This window comes from Papio anubis, chromosome 10 (assembly GCF_008728515.1).
Source record: "Papio anubis isolate 15944 chromosome 10, Panubis1.0, whole genome shotgun sequence".
In the NCBI taxonomy this organism is placed as follows: domain Eukaryota; kingdom Metazoa; phylum Chordata; class Mammalia; order Primates; family Cercopithecidae; genus Papio; species Papio anubis.
Window position 1 is genome coordinate 111282950 of NC_044985.1, and position 24873 is coordinate 111307822.

Consider the following 24873-nt stretch of genomic DNA (forward strand, 5'->3'; position numbering starts at 1 on the left):
CACTGCACTCCAGCCTGGGCGACAGACCAAGACTCCGTCTCAAAAAAAAAATAAAAATAAAAATAAAATAAAATAAAATAAAAAAATAAATAAAAATAAAATAAAATAAAATAAATAAAAATAAAAATAAAAAAATAAATTGCCTGCTCTGTGCCAGGAACTGCCCTTAGGTCCTATGGATACAAAAACTCAGATGATTCCTGCCCTCCCCTTGCAGTCTTTTAGGGCAGGAGACATAATAAAAGTACAGTGGTCTTGTGCTGAAAGCTCAGATTTGGACTATGCAGGTTGTGAACCTTGGGCAAGAAGCTTCTGAGCCTTCCTTTCTGTTAGTAGTAACTATAATACCTGTGTATAAAAATGCTAGGATTTTTTAAATTAGGCCAGCTTGTGAAAATTCCCAGCATATTTCTTTTCAGATAGTATTTATTTATTGAATCTGAATCTAAAGTGGTAGAAGTTATAAGAAGAATTATCAATTTTCATTTTCATTCTTGATTTGGATGGTTTCTTTAGGGGAATTTTTCAGTTTTCATAGCATACTGTCATGTCATTTACATTAATATTCGGGTTATGTGTTTAAACTCTTGGAGCATTTTAACTTCAATTTTCTGCTGAGTTTAATAATGAAAATTGATAGTTATTTTAGTAACAATATATTGTCATTGTAGAGTGGCAGAGTTAAGTTACATACTCAATAATTCAGGATTTACAATTATTCTGTTGCTCACATCTGGGGTTGGCAAACTGTTTCTAATGGCCAGATAGTAAATATTGTTGGCTTTGTGGGCCACCTGTATTCTCTGTTGCATAACCTTGTTTGAAATCCACTTCTCCCCGCCAACACACACACAATTCTTTAGTGTAAAAACCATCTTTAGATTAAGGCAATATAAAAACAAGCCAGTGATGACCCAGTTTGGTCTGCAGATTGAAGATCTGTTGATTGAAGATGTATAGAACTCTTATTTTTCAGCTTGCAATGTAAATCTTTTTATGACCTGGCTTCTTAACCTTATTGCTAGCAGAAATGTTTTAACTACAATGATCTTTGTTTCGTTTCCCGTATGTGCTATCTGTATTCTAATTTTCTTACCATTTTACCAATGCTGGCTTTTATTTTTGCTTGACTTTTCTCTTCTAATCCTATCAGTCTTTCAGGAGTTTTTATCCCTCAGATACTAACACCCCCATAAGTATTTTAAACTGTTTAAAAAATAGCATGCACTAAAAGATTTACAAAAAAAAAATTTTTTTGTTGTCGTTATTGCTCTTAGTTTCTTCTGTATTGGTCTTACTGCCCTCAAGACATTATAGATATCTCTGTGGCATAATCTTGCATATTTCTTAATTATACCTAAAGCAGTGAAAATGCACAAGCATATATATCCAAGTGAGTTTCTTTCTTTGGGGTGCCGGGGGGATGGAGTCTTACTCTGTTGCCTAGGCTGGAGTGTAGTGGTGCCATCTTGGCTCACCGCAACCTCCACCTCCCGGGTTCAAGTGATTCTCCTGCCTCAGCCTCCCAAGTAGCTGGGATTACAGGCATGTAACACCATGCCTGGCTAATTTGCTAGGACTCAAAAAAATCCATGGTTTAGTTTGATTACCACCAATTTATGAACCTTGTCACCTTGGGCAAACCACTTCCCTGAGCTTCATTTTTTTGTAATCTGAGAAGTATCTGTTTTGCCTATTTCATGAGCTTGATTTGAAGGTAGTATGTAGGAAAACATTTTGAAAATTGATGTATTATGTAGATGTAAGATCATGGTTTTATTTTATTTTTTAAAATTAAAATAAAATTGTTTTCCCCAGGTTTAGTAACTTGCCCAAGATCGTGCTTTTATGGGCAAAGATACTTTTCCAGTTGATTCCTAAACGCAGAAAATAAGTATCCCGTAGGAACATGGCATGCTTTGAATTGAATTTAGGGTGGAGATAAATTTTTGCAGAATTTCAGTCAGTATGATGGTATCAATAAATGAAAACATTCCCTAATAATACATTGGAAAACATTTTAAACTACAAAATTAATTAATTGAGGGAATAGCTTCCTAGAGGGATATTTGAGTTTTAAAACCATCCAATTAAAATATTAAAGCACACTATTGTATTATTTAAGGGATATTTATTTAGTGTCTGCTTATTTATGCACATGTCTGGCCTCTTAAGCATTTTGAAAGAAGGGTATGGCACCATAGCTCTTCTAAATAATAGCTGAATCTAGTCAGTAGTAACTTAGTAAAGTTGAAAATATTTAGAATTTATTCTTTGATAATTAACTGTTGGCTTTGAGAGAAATACACTAATTAACAAAAATGTAGAAAATGTAGGGGCGGGGATAAAAAAAAAAAAGAAAATGTAGACATGTCTTTGTTTTGAACATATTATAATCTGTGGGTCTTTTTGAATGATGACAGAAAACCCAGAGCTTTATAGAAGAAGCTAGATGTTATGTTGTTAGTTTGTAACTACTCTGAGAGTTTAATTTTTTTTTACATTACATATTCTGGGTTACAGTGTTTATTTCTTTGTTTGCCTTACCATTCTAGCTTCCTGTAATCTCTTAGCTTGTTTTTTTCTTGCCATTGTGTGTTATCTTCTAAAAAATCTTATTTGACTCTAATTAAAACAATATAAATCGTTAAACGTTTTTGTTTCTTTTTAAAAGACTTTTTTTTGTGGAGGTATTCATGCACTTACACAAGTAGATAATATAACAAACTTCCATCAACACATTACTGTCTTTTTATTATTTTTAAGCAAATGCGAAACATAAAATTTCATCTGTAAACTCAACTCTCATGTTATCTGTAAACTTCAAGGGCTTTAAAATATATATAGCAACAGTGCTATTTTTGTCCCTATGACAATTAATAATAATCTAGTCATCTGGTCAGTGTTTAAGTTTTCTGTTGCTTGTAAGTATCCTACTTTTCTTTTTTTTCTTAATAGTCTGTTTGAATGAAGATCCAGGTAAGATCCACACATTGAGTGGTTAAAATGGGCTTTAAAACTTTGTACTGCTTATAAAGGATTGGAGGCTTGGCTGGGCACCATGCCTCATGCTTGTAATCCCAGCACTTTGGGAGGCTGAGGCAGGCGGATCACTTGAGGCCAGGAGTTTGAGACTAGCTTGGGCAACATGACAAAACCCCATCTCTACTAAAAATGCAAAAATTTGCTAGGTGTGGTGGCGTGTGCCTGTAATCCCAGCTACTCTGGAGGCCGAGGCACAAGAATCGCTTGAACCCAGCAGGCAGAGGTTGCATGAGCCAAGATGGCACCACTGTACTCCAGCCTGGGTGACAGAGTGAGACTCTGTCTCAAAAAAAAAAAAAAAAAAAAAAAAAAAAGGATTGGAGGCTAGATGGTTCACAGTGACATCTGCAAAGATTGGACTGGAACGGGTCTATATTAGTGGTATGTGGCATAGATTCACCCTGAGGTTTGTGTTAAGACAGTGGGGGCCTCAGGCCAGGTAGTTATTCTGGGGCCGGATAATCTGTAACCTGCCAGCTTGAAGTCCCTGGGAAACATAGCAGCTCAGGTGACTTCCAGTGCCTTGTGGGACACTCACGCAGCACGAGTGCTACCTGGTACACATCTGAGTTGTAGTCCTTTTCCTGTGCCTTTTCCATTGCTCTGACATCAGCTACTACTCAGTCTCCTTAAAATTGATACTGGATTCTTACTGCAGGACAAGAAGCCTGTTTGTTTGTCAGGACAGCAACTGACGTTCATTTTGGCAACAGAGTATGCCATCTGATTATGGGGTATGTTATGAGCTGGTAAGAAGAAAATAAACAGGCCCTCCAGCCTCATAGGTTTTTGAGGAATTGGTAATGATGTTTAAGGTTTGGGTAGTAGTAGCCAAAGACCATGCCTGCAATAACTTCTTGTTGATTTGGGTGATATTTTTTGGTCAGTCTCCTACTGGACCATGTTTCCCACCACTTCCCCAAGGACAGTCTCATACTGGCCTGTGATCCTAGGTTCTTTCCAAGGATGGAGTGGCTATGAGCAGTTACCTTTTGGTAGAACTTGTCCTGCTTTGTGCCATCTAACGGCAGCATAGTGTGGTGGGTCTTACGGCAGGTGAGCTGCTCTGCCTGCAGGGAGCCTGGTTTGGCTATCTGCTACCTTGTCTCTCAGAACCTGCTCTCCTAGATAGCTACAGCAAGACTCTGGACTTGGGCAGAGAATGCTCAGAGCCATAGCACAATGGCCAGATCTACCTGTTTTCCTCCCCTTCTCCAATGTTATTGTGAAAAATTCCAAATACATGTAAAAGTTGAGAAATTATGCAGGTAAAATAAACATTGTGCTGTATTTGCCTCAGCAGATATCTGTACTCATTCAGTCCATCTTATATTTCAAAGTAAATTCAAAACATTAGTTCACATCACTTCTATAAACTGCAGTTTATCTATCTTTTTATTTTTAAATTAAATTAAAAAAAATTTTTTTTTTTTGAGACAGAGTTTCGCTCTTGTTGCCCAGACTGGAGTGCAGTGGCATGATCTTGGCTTATTGCAGCCACCGCCTCCCAGGTTCACGTGATTCTGTTGCCGTAGCCTCCTGAGAAGCTGGGATTACAGGCGCTTGCCACCATGCCCAGCTAATTTTTTGTATTTTTAGTAGAGACGGGGTTTCATCATATTGGCCAGGCTGATCTTGAATTCCTGACCTCAAGTGATCCACCTGCTTCAGCCTCCCAAAGTGCTGGGATTACAGGCATGAGCCACCGTGCCCGACCTAATTTTTTTTTTGAGGCGGCATCCTGCTCTTGTCGCTCAGGCTGGAGAGGTGTGATCTTGGCTCACTGCAACTTCCGCTTCCTGGGTTCAAGAGATTCTCCTGCTTCAGCCTCCGGAGGAGTTGGTGCTACAGGTGCCTACCACTTCGCTGGGCTAGTTTTTGTATCTTTAATAGAGATGGGGTTTTGCCATGTTGACCAGGATGGTCTTGAACTCCTGACCTCAGGTGATCCATCCACCTTGGCCTCCTAAAGTGTTGGGATTATAGGTGTGAGCCATTGCGCCTAGCTTGGTGTATCTATCATTAATTAGAATTCAGTATTCATTCAATTTTTTAGGTATAATTTATATACAGTGGAGCTTAAGAATCTTAAGTGTACTTTTGGATGAGTTTTGATCATTGCTTCCAATTTGGTAACCCAAAGCCCTGTACAAATATAGCACATAAGCATCATTACAGACAGTCACTGGACACTTCTTCCTATTCAGTCCTTCCCTGAATTTTTTGAGACAGGTTCTCAACTTCTGTGCCTCCCAGGCTGAAGTGCAGTGGCTGGATCACAGCCTACTGCAGCCTTGACTTCCTGGGCTCAGGTGATTCTCCCACCTCAGCCTCCCGAGCAGCTGAGACCACAGGCATATGCGTCCATGCCTGGCTCATTTTTTTTTTTTTTTTTTTTAGTGGAGACGGAGCCTACTCCTGAGGCAGTTTTTTTTTTTTTTAAATTCACATTCATATGAAATAAGTTAAAGTGTGATTTTAAAAATAACCCTTCTTCCTTTTTTTTTTTTTTGAGGTAGGGTCTTATTCTATTGTCCAGGCTGGAGTGCAGTGGTGCAATTACAGCTCACTGCAGCCTTGACCTCCTGTGCTTAAGCAGTCCTCCCACTTTAGCCCTCGAGCAACTGGGACAACAGGTGCGTGCCACCATACCTGGCTAATACTGTTTATTTTTGTAGAGACAGGATCTTACTGTGTTGCCCAAGTTCGTCTCAAGCTCCTGACTAAAGCGATCTACCTGTCTCGGCCTCCCAAAGTGCTAGGATTACAGGCCTAGACTGGAGTACAGTGGTGCAATCTCAGCTCACTGCAACTTCCGCCTCCCGGGTTCAGTTGGTTCTTGTGCCCCAGCCTCCCGAATAGCTGGAACCACAAGTGCACACCACCACTCCCAGCCAATTTTTTGTATTTTAGTAGAGATGAGGTTTTGCCATGTAGGCCAGGCTGGTCTGGAACTCCTGACCTCAGGTGATCCACCTGCCTTGGCCTCCCAGTGTGCTGGGATTACAGGCATGAACCACCATGCCTGGTCCTCATTTATTTTCTTATCGATATCTTCGGCAAGTAGGAGTTTTGTCATTTTGATATAATACAATTTATCAGTTTTTTGTTTTATAGAGAATGATTTCTCTTCCCTGGTTAAAAAATCTGCTTCCTCTTAAATCATGAGGATAATCTTATTTATTTTAGAAGCTTTACATTTACATCTGTGATCCATCTCAAATTAATTTTAGTGGATGGTGTGATAGGGATTGAGGTTTGTATTTTTACCTGAATATATACACTTCTAGCTCTATTGTTGAAAACACTTTTCTTTTCTCAGTGTTGCTTTGGAGTCTTTGTCAAAAATGAAATGACCAGGCCGGGCATGGTGGTTCACGACTGTAATCCTGGCACTATGGGTGGCAGAGTTGGGCAGATGGCTTGAGCCCAGGAGTTCAAGACCAACCTGGGCAACATGGTGAGACCCTGCCTCTACAAAAAATACAAAAGTTAGCCTGGCATGGTGGTGTGCATCTGTATTCCCAGTTAGTTGGGAGGCCGAGGTGGGAGGATCACCTGAGCTTGGGGAGGTTTTAGGCTGCAGTGAGCTGTGATTGCACCACTGCACTCCAGCCTGGACATCAGAATGAGATGTTGTTTCTCAAAAAAAAAAAAAAAAAAGACCACGTAATTATGGGTTATGTGTTCTCTATTTAGTGTCATTTATTTATTTGTTAACCCTTATGCCTTACAACACTGTCTTTTGGTTACTCTGCCTTTCTAGTAAGTCTTGAAGTCAGGTAGTACAAATCCTTCAGTTTTCTGTTTTAAAGATTGCATTAGATATTCTGGGTCAGGGGTTGACTGACTAAAGCCTGTGGGCGAAATTTGGCCTGTTGCCTGTTTTTATATGGTCTACCTGATTGAGCTACCGTTGTGAGACATGGAGACCAAGCTGGGTTTTCTGTCCCTTCCTTCCTCATTTCTCCCTCCACTGTTGGCAGCTTTGGGCACCAAATGGTGGAATCTGGGAGTTGATGACTCAGTCACCTTTGACCAGTTGCCCAAATTGAGATGCTGGGCTCTTTGGGAAGTTGGAAAGGCACATCGGGATCTGGGTGTCACTGCGGTAGAGAGTGAAAATGACCACAGTGCGGATTATCTTTTTGTCATACTGGTTTTGATAAATTGTACTTTTAAGGGAATTTGCCCATTTCATCTAAGTTGTCATATTTATTGACATAAAGTTATTCATAATAGTCTTGCTCTGTTAATGTATATGGGATCTATAATTATTTTGCTCTTTTATTATTTCCTTCTGTTTACTCTGGGTTATTTCCTCATTTTTAGCTTACTAAAGGTGGGACCTGAGGTCATTGATTCTACAACTTGCTCTTTGAATACAAAGTTAGAGGAAAGATAATGTTATTAAGACATTAATAAAGAAGAGAAAATTTATTTACTACTTATTAAGTGGAAGTAGATTGTCATAAAGGTCTTCATTCTCATCTTCGTGTTCAGTAGGCTGAGGAGGAGGAAGAGGAGGAGGGACTGGTCTTGCTGTCTTGGAGGTAACAGAGGCAGGAGAGGTGGAGGGGAGGCCAAAGAGGCAGGGACACTTGGTGTAAATTTTTTATTTTTTGTTTTTTGAGACAGGGTCACAAGTTCCCTCACTCCCAGGCTGAAATGCAGTGGCTAAATCACGGCTTACTGCAGCCTTGACTTCCTGGGCTCAGGTGATTCTCCCACCTCAGCCTACCAAGCACCTGTGACCACAGGCATACGCCACCATGCCTGGCTCATTTTTGTATTTTTAGTAGAGACAGCTTCACTGTGTTGCCCAGGCTGGTCTCTAACTTCTGGGCCCAAAAGATCTGCCCACCTTGGCCTTCCAAAGTGCTGGGGTTATAGGCTTGAGCCACTGTGCCCAGCCAACTCGGTGTAACTTTTGTTGAAAAAAATCTGTGTTTAAGCGGACATGCACACTTCAAACTCATATTGCCAACTATTAACTTTTTAATGTGATCATTTTCCCTCTAAGCTCTACTTTAACTGTGTTATACAAATGTTGATGTATTTTATCATTTGGTTCAAAATGTTTTCTGATTGCCCTTGTGGGCCTTCTTTGACCCATTGATTTATTTAGTAGTGGTTTAATTTTTGCATATTTGGGATTTTCCTAGGTCCTTTACTGTAATTGATTGTTGAGTTAATTCTATAGCATCAGTGAACATTTTTAATATATTTTCACTGCTTTCCTTTTTATTGAGACCTCTTTTATGGTCCAGCATGTGTTCTGCCTTGGTGAGTGTACAATGTGTACTTGAAAGGAGTGTGTTTTCTGAAGTTGTTGGGTGTAGTGTTCTATAAATGACAATTATAGCTCTGTGATTGATGGTGGTGTTTAGATGATGTGGATCCACCTTACTGATTTTGGTCTAGTTAAGTAACTGCAGATAGAACAATTGGACAGCTGGTGTGGATTTACATATTTTTTTCTATAATTTTTTGCTACATGTATTTTGAAACTTTATAATTGGTGCTGGTATATAATTATTATGTCGTCTTGATTACGCCATTGTTATGTAATGTCTTTTTTAATGTTTGATAATACTCTTTTTTGAAATTTACTTTATCTCATACTTACATTGTTTTTTCTTTGTAGTGATGGGTTGTTGTGAAACACTTTTTGTTTTCAGAATGTGACTGTGATGCACCTGGATATGCTTTGTGTGTATGTATGTATTTATCCTACTTGTGGTTGATGATGCTCTTGAATCTATACATTTTTCATTTACCAAATTGGGAAAATTTCAACATTTTCCCACCAAATATTTTTTCTGCCTCATTCTCTCTCAGCTCTCCTTCTGAGATTCCAATTCCATGGATGTTAGGCATTTTCATACTGTTCTGCAGTTTCCAGAGGCTCTCTTAATTTTTTTCCCTCCATCTTTTTACTTTACAGATTGGACAATTTCTGTCTTATCCTCAACTCACTCTTCTGTTATCTTTAAGCTCTGATTTTTAACTTTAGATACTGTATTTTCCATCTCTAGTATTTATATTTTTTCTGTTATTTCTAGAGTTTCCATTTCCCTGCTCAGATTTTGTTCATTTTTAATTATTGTAAAGATGTTTTCTCTTTTAATATGATCTTTTATTTATTTATTTTTTTTGAGACGGAGTCTTATTCTGTCATCCAGGCTGGAGTGCAGTGGCACAATCTTGGCTCAGTGCAACCTCTGCCTCCCAGGTTCAAGTGATTCTCTGCCTCAGCCTCCCGAGTAGCTGGGATTACAGGCACCCACCACCATGCCCAGCTAATTTTTGTATTTTTAGTGGAGACAGAGTTTCAGTTTCACCATCTTGGCCAGGCTGGTCTTGAACTGACCTCATGATCCACCCGCCTTGGCCTTCCAAAGTGCTGGGATTACAGGCGTGAGCCACTGCCTCCAGCCTGTAATATGTTTTTGAGTATAAGTGTACTAGCTATTTTAAGTCATTGCCTGCTTATTCTAAAATCTTTATCATTGCAGAATCTGTTGCTGATTGATTTTTCTTTTGATTATGGGTCGTAATTTCCTGTTTCTTTGTATATGTAGTGCCTCTGGATTCTGTTTTGTTCCTTCAAAAACTATTGGTTTTGTTAAATTGTTTTGTTTTTTACTTCAGCAAATTCTGCTTCTCCCATGGTGAGTGCCAGCTGAAATCTCTGCTCAGTTCTTTATTTGAACTGTTTGAAGTCAGCCCCATGCACACATAGGTTAGGAGTGAGCCAGAGACTTGGGAAGAGTTGATACACAAGTTTTGTGGTACCTGTTTTCTTTCTAGCCATCTCTCTTCTGGGATTTACCCCTCACTTTCCAGTTGCTGTGGCTGTGGTGAAACTCTTGTCTTCTTGTACTTTAAGCTTTAAGACTTGTGTATTTCTGTTTGAGTTTTAGCAGCCCTGCATGACTGCTTTCAAGTGATGATCCTTAAAAAAAAAAAAAAAAAAAAGCACATAAGCACATACCTAGTGCTGTTTCTTTCCTCTTCAGCTTGTTTGTGCTTGCCCTTTAGTGTCTTTATAAACTTTTTCCAGAGTTGATAGTTGTTACCTGCTGGAGAGTTGGGGTTTTAACATGAGCCTTTTTGTCACTACTGGAAGGAATCTACACTGCTTGCCCTTTAAGTCTTTTTTCATCCTCTAAGTTTCCTCTCCAGTCACTCATTCTTATTCTCTGCCCTCCTACTAACCAAGTCACTTATTCCACCTACTGGATTTTGCTAATGCCATCCACATAGTGTTAGCGTTCCTCTGTTCTCCCAGTTACCTGTAAATCGGTGGTTGGTTGGTAGCAGTTTCTTAAGATTCAGGCTTAATTTCAGGAACGGGAAAGATCCACTATTTCATAGGTTGTGTGGTGTGTTCTTTTATCAAGAACCACTATAAAAGTTTTAATTTTTGGCCATGTTAGCAGCTAATGCTCAGTGCCTACATCCATTAATTAGGAATTGTAAAATGGTGATATTCTAACTCAGTAGTTTTCCAAGTACAGTTTGGGACTTGTAGGGGATCCTTGAGACCTTTTCAGAGGTTCTTTACAGTTAAAAAAAAAAAAAAAGAAATAAGTTTAATAGTACTGAGACTCAGTTTGCTGTTTTTTTACTTCTGTTTTCATGGGTATACAGTTTTTCCAGAAGCTACATAACATAAAAATGCAGAAGCAGATGAGAAATCAGCTGCTACCTAACAAGGCATTAATGAAGTTTACAAAAATTACAACGGTAATCCCAGCACTTTGGGAGGCCGAGGCGAGTGGATCCACAAGGTCAGGAGATCGAGACCATCCTGGCTAGCACGGTGAAACCCCGTCTCTACTAAAAATACAAACAAATTAGCCGGGCGTGGCACGCCCTGTAGTCCCAGCTACTTCGGAGGCCAAGGCAGGAGAATGGCGTGAACCCAGGACTCCAGCGAGACTCCATCTCAAAAAAATAAAAACAGTACCTTTTCACTAATTTTTTTGTTTTGGGAAAAAATAGCCGTTTTTATAAATAGGTTACTTACATTAAGATGCAATAGTCTTATTCTTCTTTAAGAACATTACAACTATTTATAAATATCAGTAGATATGGTGTACCACCATTTGTGCTCTTCAATATCGAACTCTTTAAAATAGTTTCATAACATTTCCAACATCTGCCAATTAGGTGTTTTTTAATTACTATGAATTTATTTATTTGATATGTTTCACTCAAATTCAGTTATTCTTACTGATGCCCAAATTTTCCTCTCTTTAGATAATCTGTTTTTGAAACGAATTTAAAACTTCTGCAAATCTTGTTTTTATGTAGAAGAGCTTTGCCTGAATGTTCCTTTTTTTTTTTTAAACCTGTGAGCCACCGGTATATTCAGAAATGTTGAAAGAAAACTGTTTCTTCCCCACCTCTTGTTTTATTTACATAGAATATGGTACAAATGCGGTTTACTTTAGAGGCTTGCTTTGAATTTGGGCTAGCTTCTTTCTGTTCCTTGGCCAATGACTACATTCCAAACCTGGGTTAGCTGCCTCACAAATGCATGCCTCCAGTCACCAGGACAACAAGACAATAGAGTGTCAGTACAAATAGGTCACTATCATTGAGTCCTAATTTGAACTAAATAATAGATGAGTATATTTGTGTTAAGAGGTGGCTAGTATTGATGATATCCTTAAACCATAGATAATCCACAAACAATTCTTCATATCAGGACAAAATAAAATACAAAGTTATGTTCTTAATCATTTCTGAAGGTTATATGACCAAACAGGCTGGCCCTCTTCTGCTACTCCTTTGCTAAACTCCTTGTTTGTTCCAGGTGTATTCTGGAAAATGTAAAAATATGTAAAGCTTATTCTGTGTGTACGTCTATATGTGAGGGAGGAAGGCAAGAACACACCTTTGGTTAATTTTTCCTCTGCAACCTTGCTTATCAGATTCATAGTATCTTTGGGAGTGAGAGTGCTTTGCTTTAAGAGGCGTCACAAAATAAGTTTAGAACAATTGGAATGGAAACACTGTTGGGATTTTTTTTCTTTTTAGGAAATAATTCTAAAGCTCATCCAAAAGAACAAAAAAGTAAAATTAGTTGGTAATAATTATTTACTGTTTGTAAAACAGTAAATAGACAATGTAAATGTAAAACAAACAGTAAATAGGATTTGTCCTGTTAAATACTAAGTTTATCTCTGTCTTTTATGTACACAGTAATTTGTGATATAAACTTTCAATAATTACAGCAACCTGAAACTAGTGTTAGGATAGGCACAGATCTGTATATTAGATACTGAGATATACTTAACCTTCTTATATTATAAATGTGAATGATCTTGTAAAACAAATGAATTTCAGCATTCGTTGTGGAAGTTGGTTATTCAATAAATGGAAAATTAACTAGAATGTTACCTGACATGATACACCAAAATTTCAGAAAAATTTTAGCATTAAAATTTAAGTCATAAACGAAGCCATAAACATGTAGAAAATAGTCTCAAAAGGTCTACCTGCAAAATGTTTATTAATCCCAAGGGGGACAAACAGTGACTTTAAAATGGATAAAGATACATTTTAACCAAATAATCCAAGTATACACCAGTACTGGGACAAATTGATGTTGTGTGTCTTTCTTGATAATGATGCACTGGGAAGGACATGTCACTTATGTAGTATCTTCCCCAAAATACATAACATTAATTTAATCATGAGGAAGCCCAAAGTAAGGGACATACCACCAAACAGCTGGCCTGTACTCTTCAAAGATGTCATAGTCGTGAAAGACAGAAAGAGTAAAGAATGTTCCAGGTTAAAAGAGACAAGACAGTTAATGGATTCTGGACAAGGAAAACCTTTTCTTTTTACTATAAAGGCCATTATTAAGATTACTGACTAATCTGTAGATCAGATAATATAAAATATTAATGTCTTGGCTTTGATCGCTCTGCTATGGTTATGTAAAAGAATGTACTTATTTTTAGAAAATACACATTTAGAGGTAAAAGGCTTGTTACGTCACCAATTTAAATGGTTACAAAAATTCTTTTTCTCAGAAGGATAAAGCAAATGTTACCATTGGAGACTTGGTAAAGGGTATGTGGGATGTGTTTCTATTATCAACTTTTCTGTAAAATAAATTATTTTGTAATTAAAAAAAACCACCAAATTGTAATGTTTAAGGACATGGCAGGGGCGTGGGTAATAGTAAAACACTAAGAGTGATTACTATAGAAAATACAGCCAAATAGCCAACTACATATTTAGCATTTGAATGCAGAAGGACTTTATAGACTAAAAGCAATGGAAGAAGTCACAAAGTAAAAACTGATACATTTAGCTAGATAAAACAAGGAAACTCGTGGAAGGCAGAGTAAATAAAATTAAAAGGCAGAGCCATTGTTCTGTGCCAGGCACCATACCATACAGGGTAATTTACTTACGTTATCTTAGTTTGAGAGAGTTGGGCAGATGATAATTTTCCTTGAAACTGCTATGACTTGACTAATTATAAGTCTTAAATTTATAAATCTCTTTGTAATTTACAAAGCATATTCATAAATAACCTGTGTGTTGAGGGGGTAGGGAGGGGTGCTTACCATACTCATTTCCTTACTGAAAGAAGAAAAGGCTTATTGCCCTGAGAAGACCACGAAACACAGCACCACACATCCACACACACACATCCACACCCCTGATTGTACCAGGGATGGACACCTAACCCTGAGGCTAGTGACTTATCAGGTCCTGTTTCTTCGTTCACAGAGGCTGTATTCAAACAATTAGTCATCTGTACTGAAAAATTGTATGTAGTGGGCTCTGTACAGGCTAACAAGTAAACAAACAAAAAGTTGTACTTAGAGAAGCAAGAGTGGGGACAAGACATAATATGAGAAGCAAAATGACAAACTATGTCTTGGTGGAGGGGTCGGTTGAGAGGGGGCTTAGGAGATAGGCACTCAGACTGCCCAGGTCCCAGATGGTTTCCTGTTTGCATTTCTGGTTCCCATGAAGTATTTGTTTTATTTTGGTGGAGTGCTTTGGTGTATGCTGTCTGCAAGTCTGTTTTTCTCTAAGCTGGTATAGCTGGGTTTTGATTCTTTTCATCCTATCTGGAACACAGTTCTGATGTTAGAGACCTTAAGTGAAATAAGGTATGGGTATGTGAGTTGTGTGTGAAGTGAGATAAGGTATGGGTTTGTGAGTTGTGTGTGCTGCCCTTTACTAAGTCCTTACAGTAGATGTCTGAATTAGAGTTGTTGCTCTCCTTCACAATGCAGATACTTGCAAGTAAGTTTTCTTACTATCCATTGCATTTTATTTCTTTCTAGTATTCTAAATATTTGCTTCTTTCTTTCCTTTGTGAGATTTCCTAATCCCTTTCCAAATGTTTTATCATTTCTGTTTCTTTGTACTTAGTAGTTATTTAGAAAACAAGTGTTAAATACCTATTAATCTTTCACCAAAACTTATTCTGGTACTTTTTCTCCTGTATTATCAAGTGAATCAGTATGTATAATAAATTGGCTCTTAGATAGTCCTTGCTGTTGGGAAATTCTTCCTCCAGGGAAAAATTTTTGCCCACCTCTCTATGTTATTCCCTGTGCACATTCTAATACCTGTCTCTGAAACAGGTTTTTATTATCCTATTTAAATTGTTACTAGTCTTGGATGCTGGGATGGTAGCATAGTCCATGGTTACAGGTATGTTTGGGGTTGCCAAACTATTTCTATGAAGAGTCAGATAGTAAATATTTTAGGCTTTATGGGTGCCATAAGATCTTTGTTGCAATTAATGCTGATGTTGTAGCTGTAAGTAGTCATAGACAAAAGGTAAGCAAGTGGTTGTGACTGTGTTCTAAGAAGATTTTTGTCTATACAAATAGGCCCCAGATTTAGCCCAGTTTGCTGATCCCTGGCTATATATGACGTGAGAATTTGGATCAGTGATTTTATTATTTCTACCTAAATAAGTTGGGGAACTAAATGTTCTAGGTCAGTGTGTATATTTTAGATGGAACAAAAGAAAAAAGATAATTTCTATTGTGCATACATTTGAGGGCTGTTAAGGAAGTTGCTTTCACTCATACACCAGATATTAAGTGCTTACTGTGTGTCGGGTACCGAGCATACAAATAGTGTTGAATCAGAGAGGAGGTTCCTGCCTTATGAAATTTGCATTTCAAAATTATGAGATAAAGGTTGTGAAAATAATGTGAGAGTGTGTATCTGTGATTTGGTACAGGGATTATTGTCCCTTTGGATTGGGTGGTTAGGGAAGACTTTCTGAGGAAGCCAGTGGGCTGGAAAGAGTTTAAAATTAGTTTGGAGGGCTAATCAGGGGTCACATTCTGTTGAGCCTAATAGGCTGTGATGAAGAATTTGAATTTTACGTTAAGGAAGCTGTTACAAGGTAGTTTGTGCTTAAATAAATTATTTTTAAAGAAACCCTAGGACAAAATAAACAAGTTGGATTTGATACCTCGTAAGTCCAATACTTCCTTACCTGTCAATTTATGTGGCTGGTTTACAAAGGCACTTTGTCTCAGAGATCTCACATACAGCTTGTGTGCGCCTATTTTTAGTTAGTTACTCAGTTGCATAAGTTCTAATTCTTGCCAGCACATTTTATAAAACCAAATGTTAAGATAGGATATACCATAAAGTTCCTAAAAAAGGTATATGTAAATGCAAAACCATCAGTTTCTCTTGCATAAAGCACATGCGGATAGTGTTTTTGTTTGTGCAGGCATCATTCAGTTTATGTATTGTTTAGAGATATGTCACTGAGAAATACAAATCAGCTGGTGGTCTAGAAATATAGTCAAAGTAATGTAGGCTGGATCAGTGTAGGAAATGTTAACAATATACTTAACATTAATAATGTACTTGTTTTTCCAGTATTTTACTTGAGTCATGGCATATATTTGAGATGATTTCTCTGAGTATGGACTTTTTCTCCCTCGTTTCTTCCTTTTAGGGCAAAATAATATGTTGGTGATAGAATTTTGTATAGGTCCATGGTACCTGTCTAGAGAGCTTCTAATGGTATTTTCTGTTTGTTAATATTTATTTTTGTTCAGTTTTTCTGCCCCATTCCAAAAAGTGGATATTGATTACTTGTTCATCAAATTTTTAGTTGTTAAACTATTCTGTTATTTGTTCCTGTGTTTTATGGGTGGTATTATTAAGTGCTGTGATTATATCTTATATCCAGAAGGAGGCAGGATTACTTAGAGGATTGCTCCATCTCTACTAAGTAGAGAAAGGACAGAAAAGAAAGTATGAAATCTTGTTGGATGTATGTAGATTGGCTGAGTGAAAAAAAGATTCTTTAAATTTCAGATCCTCTGTCCTTTCCTTATTCTTATATCTTTCTATATGGAGGTTACAAGCAGAGTCATGCCATGTGGTTTATTCTTTTTATCTTTTTTGTGAAAATAAGGTTTTCTCCAAATAAAGGTGAATATCCATTTCAACAAGTTTCCACTCCAATTTGCTGTCCCCCTCAAGGATTACTGATATAACACTGTTTCTTACCTTTCCTTTTATATATGAGTAATTGGGAATGAGTATGAAGGTTTCCTATTTCTGGTATTCATAACTGAGTTTGTTAAATTGCTAGCCCTGTATATATTTATTATCATGATTTGGCTGCTGTGCTGGATACCTGCTGTCTGCACTTCTCACTCTGGTCTTTTCCTTGCTCTGGCTCCAAGCAGCTGGTCTGTCTGGATATACAAATCGGCTTCTTGTCACTGGTTTCTAGTTGGGTTCAGCTGGTGGGGAACATTTTATTTTCCTGACTTCTTCCTGTGGGATTTCTGCAGCCTGGCTGCATCCTTCCATTAAAGTTTGCAGTTCCTATCAGGGCTGATAGTTCCTGTCAGGCAGCTGACATTTTTCTTTCCTCCCCTGCTTTATGCCAACGGGTAGTGGTAGGCCCTGCTGTTACTAACCCTGGGATATAACATTCTCACTTGTGATTCCTTACAACCCACCTATGCTTCGTAATAGTCTCCTTATTAAACTTCCTTCAAATTATCCAAATTGACCGTGCCGTCTGTTTCTATGGTAACTGACTGATAAAATATGCTTTAATATTTTAGATTCTGTCAGTGGCTATTATGATTCCAATTATAGAGTGGATTAGGACTATTAAGGGAAAAAATTAACAATTTTATGAATTTATTCTGTTGTCTGGTGTGATTTTATTTTTAGTTCTTCCATAAGATCAGGCTTTGAGTATTACCAGTTTATTGAACACTTAATATGGCCCAGCCTATTGTTTGAAGCATTATGGGAAATCCAAAAGTAAATGAGACACATGCTCCATGATTCTACTACTAGGCAGTTTGGAATGAGTTTCCTGTGAGAGCTACAAAATGCTAGAAGTTCAGAGGAGGGAGATTGCTCTGTCAAGACCGCTTTGATTGTGTCTGTGGCAGGAATGAAGGGAGATCTACAATTTCCTGTATTTTCCTGGTAAGACCACCCTTCCCAGTCGTTGCTTATCTCATCACTCCATAGTCCATCACTGCAAAACACTTAAAGAGGCTAGACTCAAAAGTAATATAACTAATATGATTTTTTTTTTTTTTTTTGAGGCAGTCTTGCTCTGTCACCCAGACTGGAGTACAGTGGCGTGATCTCAGCTCACTGCAGCTTCCGTCTCCCAGGTTCAAGCAGTTCTTCTGCCTCAGCCTCCTGAGTAGCTGGAATTACAGGTGCATGCCACCACACCCGGCTAATTTTTTTTGTATGTTCTTAGTAGAGACGGGGTTTCACCATTTTGGCCAGGCTGGTCTTTACCTACTGACCCCCCAAAGCGCTGGGATTATAGGTGTGAGCCACTGTGCCTGGCCAAACTAATGCTATTTAAAGTTTATATACCTGTTCTCGGTACAAAACATATATTAATTTATTTAACTCTCTACACCTCCCTATGAAATAGGTTCTATTATTATTTGCATTTTACAAATAAAGAACAGTTACTTTGCTCAAGTCAAATAGTAGCAAACAGAGTTGGAATTCAAACTCATGCAGTCTGATTCCCTTGTCCAAGCTCATTAACTACCATAACCACCACATTATTCTATAATTAGAATTGATTATTCACCTCCCCAAAAAGAGACCATCAAAACTAATTCCATTGTTCCATATAATTCCTTGTTTTAGGTGTCATTCTTGCTCCTCAGTGCTGTTTTTAGCCCCTCACCCCCACTTTTCATGTCAATAGATTTTATCACTTGCTGCATCTTCTTGTTGCAATCATACCAGTCAGTCTTCCTTATTCAGTATTTATTTATTTATTTAGAGACAGGATCTCACTCTGACACCCAGAATGGAGTAGAGTGGTATGATCAAGGGTGACTGCAACCTCTACTTGCCAGGCTCAGGTGATTCTCTCACCTCAGCCTCCCTAGTAGCTGGGACTACAGGTACACCACCATGCTCAGCGAATTTTTGTATTTTTTGTAGAGACTGAGTTTTGCCATGTTGCTCAGGCTGGTCTTGAACTCCTGGGCTCAAGCAGTCCATCTGTTTTGGCCTCCCAAAGTGCTGGGATTACAGGCGTGAGCCATCGTACCCAGCCCCCTCATTCATTTTAAATACTGTTTTTATTCCCGCTAGTGTTAATCATTTTGGCAGTTCCAGTATCCACATAGATATCTTCATGGCCTCCTGAATTCCTTGACCTCCAGTGATCGTCCATACTACTTTAGACCTTTTATTGATTGTTAACTGTATCACCTTCCAGATTTCAGTTTAAAGCATCCAGTTCTCTGACCACCACTGATTCTCTCTTTCCGGCTTACTCCTTCTAATACTGGAGCCACAGCAATTTTGGGACAGTCATCAGCACCTCTGTTCCTTCATTTCACTAAATCCCTTTGTTATCCATCTTCCTCATGATGTCTTTATTTTTCTTAGCTTACATTCCATGGTCTGTTAATATAATCACCTTTTTCCACCCTCAGTCCTATTCTGCTTGATTAACCCAATATTCTACCTACTTTTACCTAAATAACCAGATAAAGCTGGAGAAAAACACAGCCTTCTGACTACTTTCACTTTAGATATTGATAGCCACAAGTCTTCAGTGCTTCCTAGTCAATTCATTCTCTCCCATTTTTCCCAACCTTGAAACCCCCTTTTTTCAATTGATGGTGTTTATTTTACTAAAAAACCAAAACAAGCAGAAAAGAGACTTTATCGGCAAGTCTAGATGCCTGAAATAGCAATGTTAGTAGAATGTTGGGAGCAGAAGGCAACCTTTCAGGGACTAAACTATGAGTAGGTCATAAGGAGTTAGACATTGATGCTTTCCCGGATGTGTCACTGAAACGCTGTCTGTGTTAAATGAATCTTGCCCCATAATAGGTTTACTGGCTGTATTTGGGAAATGCTGAAAGCTATGTATAGTTTGAATCTGTTTCCCTCTGTCTCTGATGTGCTGATACAGAAGCAAGGAAAGATGAATAAAATTACAGGTAGAAAGTAAGTTTCCATCTGCTGGCCTAGATGTTACTAAAGCATTGGTTTTCAAACTTTCACCCACTTCAGAATAACCTGGAGGACTTGATAAAACAGATTGCTGGGTTCTACCTAGAGGGACTGATTTCACATGTCTTGGGTGGCTCCTGAAAATTTGCATTTCCAACAAGTTCTTAGTTGACAACTGATGCTGCTTGCTGATTTACGGAATTGGGAATCATATATTGAGAGTTACTTCATTTAAGTAAGAATTCAACTGCCAAGAGCGTCAAGAATGGTTAGGATTTTGATCTATACATATAGGAAATAGCTGCTATGGGGCAATATAATGGAAAATTAGAGCTGATTAATAACTTTGAGGGACTTTGACAGTGAGACGGTTTGAATTTATAGGGGACTCAAGCAGCTATTTTTAATGACTTTTTCTCCAGCAATGTGACCTTTCAGAGAGCAGGAACAGAACCACAGCAGTTAGTATATACAATTTTGAGGGAATCCTACAGGCTGCTTATGTCAAATATTTTATCATCAAGCACTCCATCTTTGCTTTGCATTACCATTATGAGTGCCAAGATGGCAGCTGTATGATCTGTCTGCCCTTAGCCCATCTGCTTCATTTTATTTATTTGTATGCTTATTATTTATTCATTTATTGATTTTAATTTTAAAAAGTTGTATATGGCAGAGGCTTTGCAATGTAGAGAATAAAGTGTCCATCAAGTACAGTCAATAGTTTCATGGCTTTGGGTAAATAACTACCCTGTCTCTTGTTTTCTCATTTGGGAAGTTTTAAAATAGAAGAATGAGAAACTGGCCTCCCTTTATGAATATAACTGATAAATCTTTAAAAATCTTAAAGAATTACATTTTAGGAGAATCATTAGTTAGGTTTCTGCCTGAGGAGAGTCCCATGTAGTTCTTTTAACTGGCTAAATATTATTGGACAAGCTGGGTCTCTTAAAGGTTTGTAGTATTTCTGGCAGTAAGTTGCACTACTATTCCTGGGTGTCTGTACTTCTGAGGCGTTGCCAGTGAAATGTTTTCATAATGGATTGTGCCTTGCTGTAGTCCTCACTCTTGTCAACTGTCACTTCCTAAATGACTTTATAATATCTGTACTGAGCCTGGAATAGGAAGGAACCACAAGAAATATTTGTATAGACAGACAGACACGGAGTCTCGCTCTGTTGCCAGTCTGGAATGCAGTGGTGCGATCTCGGCTCACTGCAACCTCTGACTCCCGGGTTCAAGCAATTCTCCTGCTTCAGCCTCTGGGATTATAGGCACGTGCCACCATGCCCAGCTAATTTTTTTTTTTTTTTTAATTTTTAGTGGAGATGGGGTTTCACCATGTTGGCCAGGATGGTCTCGATCTCCTGACCTCATGATCCGCCCGCCCTGGCCTCCCATAGTGCTAGGATTACAGGCGTGAGCCACCACGCCTGGCCTACAAGAAATATTTTGAAACACACTTGGGGACATGATAGGAGAGGAGAAGGGCAAGCCCTTTTTCCTATCTTTTCTCTTATTGATTCCGTACCCAGTTCAGTGAGCAGGTAAGATTGAGAAGTATGCTTTTCCTTCCCTGATTTCTTAAATATTTGTCAGCGTTTTTGAAACCAGATACCATGTTCTTTTCTTAGTGTCATAATTGCTTATTCTTTAAAATAATATAATTTTGGAAACTTGTTGACTTGTTCTTGATAATTTTGCTGAGGAATAATTGATAACTTTTGGATATTTAAATTGATAACATGTACATACTTAAAGTGTACAATTTGATGAGTTTTGACATTTGTATATACTGTGAAACCACTACCACAATAACAAGATAGTATATATTTTTATTGTGCAACCCTTTGCAATGAATCCACTGGTCTGCTTTTCTTCGCTGTAGACTGGTTTACATTGAAAATTTAAGTGAATGGAAATATGCAGTATATACGTTTTGGTGGGGATAGTGCACAGGTTTCTTTCAGCGTAATCTTGAGGTTTTTTCGTGTTTCTCGTATTAATGGTTTTCTCCTTTTAATTGCTGAATAATATTCTTCTTTGGCTATTCTCCCATTTGTTTGTTTATTCACTTGTTTATGGACAATTGGATTATTTCCAGTTTGGGTAAAGCTGCTATAAATATTTATATACAGTTTGAGTGTGGAAAAGTGCTTTTATTTTTCTTGAATAAATGCCTAAAAGTAGAATGGCTACGTCATATGCCAGGTCTGTGTTTAACTCTTGAGAAACTGCCAAATGTTTTCCAAAGTGCTTATACCATTTTACATTCTAAAGAGTTCCGGTTGTTCCACATTGTTACCAACACATGGTGTGGTCACACTTTGTTTTCAGCTTTTCTAGTAGTATCTATGCATGTCTATCTTGTGGAGTCTCAGTGTCTTTTTTTTTTTTTTAAAAGATGGAGTTTTGCTCTTGTCGCCCAGGCCAGAGTGCAGTGATGTGATCTCCACTCACTGCAACCTCCCCATCCTGGGTTCAAGTGATTCTCCTGACTCAGCCTCCCTAGTAGCTGGGATTACAGGCATGTGCCACTACTTAGTGGCCTGGCTAATTTTTTTGTATTTTTAGTAGAGATGGGGTTTTGCCATTTTGGCCAGGCTAATCCCGAACTTGTGACCTCAGGTGATCCGCTCGCCTCGGCCTCCCAAAGTTCTGGGATTACAGGTATGAGCCACCGCACCCGGCCTCAGTGTCATTTTAATTTGCATTTTATACATGACTGATGATAGTGGGCTGCTAATATCTTTGGTGAAGTGTTTGTTCAGACCTTTTGCCCCCTCTTTAAACAAGTGTTGGCTGGGCATGGTGGCTCACTCCTGTAAACCCAGCACTTTGGGAGGCTGAGGCGGGTGGATTGCTTGAGCTCATGAGTTCGAGAGCAGCCTGGGCAACATGGTGAAACACTGTCTCTTAAAAAAATACAAAAAATTAGCCACCTGTGGTGCTGCACTCCTGTAGTCCCAGCTTACTCAGGAGGCTGAGGTGGGAGGATAGCTTGAGCCTGGGAGGCGGAGGTTTGCAATAAGCTGAGATTGCGCCACTGCGCTCCATTCTGTGCTATAGAGACAGATCTTTTCTCAAAAACAAACAAAAACCGAAACAAGCGTTGGGTTATGTATAATTGAGTTATGGGAGTTCTTTATATATTCCAGTTTCAAGTTCTTACACATTTTGCAAATACTTTCTATCAGTTGTTGTCTTGATTTTTGTGTTTTTTAAGTTTTTTGAAGAATAGTTTTTTATTTTGATGAAGTCTGTCAGTTTTTCTGTTTATAGTTCTTTTTGTGCTGTTTCATTTCATTTCTCTTTTGGTTTTTCTGGAAGTTAAATTTCTCAGATTCTCATTTTTTAGCTATCAGACAAAAAATGCATAGGAGCCAACTATAAAGCTAATAGTGTGTTTGCCTTACGTTTGTGTTTATTGTTACAGTTTTACGGTAAATTGTTTATGATTCTAGTGTTTTTGCTTGTTCTTTTTGGTTTTTTAGACTTGCTAACGGGCCTGTAAAATTGCTATTGGTTCGTTCCTTTGTTTTGTGAGTAAGGGAACAGAGATTTACACAGGTTACATGACTTTGCTAATGGTGAAGTTTATGATTATGCCAATACTGAAAAGACCCCAGGTCCTCTCAAATCCCATTTCACTGTTCATTTCCCCTTTTTAATGATTTTGTTGCTAAAATTTTACTGCATACTGCAACATATTAAAAAGAAATTTAGTTCCTTTATTTCTGTTTATTAGTGTCCTCATTGAAAGCATATTATTACAATTATTATGTAGATTAGCTTCCTGAAAGAATCACAATATCCCCTTAAAATTTCATTAAGTGAAGATGTTGAATTTAACATATATTTTTTTGATTCTTTCCAAAGGTCTGTAAACAGATTTGGCTAGGATTATTTGATGATAGATCTTCAGCAATTCCAGACTTCAGGGATCCACAAAAAGTGAAAGAGTTTCTACAAGAAAAATATGAAAAGAAAAGATGGTGAGTGAAGAGTTGTATGTAGACTAAAGCCTCCCCAAATCACATGTTAACTATGGGTAAGGTTAGTCTGACACAATGAAGGATAAAAGACAGACAGTGAGAGCTTAGATAGGTATATAATTCATTATCCCTTGGCTTTTTGTTGGTTTGGTTTCCGAAAACCTTTACTTCTACTTTATCTTAACTCACCTGTTCCTGGCAGCAGCCTTTTTGTTATAATAATTACCAGGAAAGTTAGGTATTCTTCTTTCTAATCATTCCCTATCGCTGTTAGCTTCTTTAAATATGTTTTGCCCTACAAAGCCTCTATTCTTAAAAATCATTAATTTAGCAAGTATTTACTGAGTCATATCTTTTTTTAATTTATTGAGTAACATCTTCTATATACTAGGCACTATGCTAAATAAAGCTCTGGTGTGGTAGTCCATCTACCTAATTGTCTGTTGTAGCCTTTGCTCAAAATATTTTTTCTTTCCACCTAAGAAATCAGTTTACTTTCTGGTTAAGAAGGGAGCATTTACTTTTGCCTAACTAAATCTATCAGATGTTAATTTTTAAAAATTAATTCCAACAGGTTGTACATACAGCTAGTAAGCCCCTTCCAATGGAATAGGGACTATATCCATAAAGCTAGTGTTCAGCTACTCAGGGCTCTGCATTTTTAGCTATATGAGCACAATTTAAGTATAGTCATAGTCACTAAGACTCGTTAACTATGAACTCTTTTGGTTGTTTCTTTAATAGTATTGAATAGTGGATATTTTCATCTTGGGAGGTTAGAAAGATGGGGCAGAGAATCAAAATAGAGGCAATAAATAATGGGGAAGTAACGAACTTCTTGTTTGCTTGAGGAGCTGTGTTTCAACCCAAGAGAATATGTTCAGAGCCTGATTCTCATGCCTCAGCCTCCCAAGTAGCTGTGGATTACAGGCACCCACCACCACGCCTGGCTAACCGCCATCCTGGGTTCAAGCGATTAGCTCATGCCTTGCATGCCATCCCAAGTAGCTGGGATTCTTACTAGGCACCCACCACCACGCCTGGCTAATTTTTTGTGTTTTTAGTAGAAATGGGATTTCGCCATGTTGGCCAGGCTGGTCTCGAACTCCTGACCTCGGGTGATCCACCTGCCTCAGCCTCCCATAGTGCTGGGATTACAGGTGTGAGCCACCGCACCCTGCCTAAAATAGACTCCTTTTTGCAAGGCAAGATTAATCAGGGCTATATTCAGCTGTACTAGAAGACATCAGGTATGAAAATAGATTAAAATACACCAGTAAAATTTAAGCTCAGGAAAGAAGAAAATATTAGAAGGTGGGTTGAGAGT

At 38.1% G+C, this 24873-nt stretch overlaps 1 protein-coding gene across 9 annotated transcripts in view; it reads left to right on the top strand.

Moving 5' to 3' along the window:
* The window catches only part of AGFG1 (ArfGAP with FG repeats 1), an 88123-nt gene that overhangs the window by 23783 nt on the left and 39467 nt on the right, over nucleotides 1-24873 (top strand). For all 9 annotated transcript variants that reach the window (XM_009183230.4, XM_009183231.4, XM_009183232.4 and 6 more), the window contains exon 3: nucleotides 23431-23546. In XM_009183230.4, the coding sequence (XP_009181494.1) occupies nucleotides 23431-23546 (116 nt within the window). The remainder of the gene's footprint in view (nucleotides 1-23430; nucleotides 23547-24873) is intronic.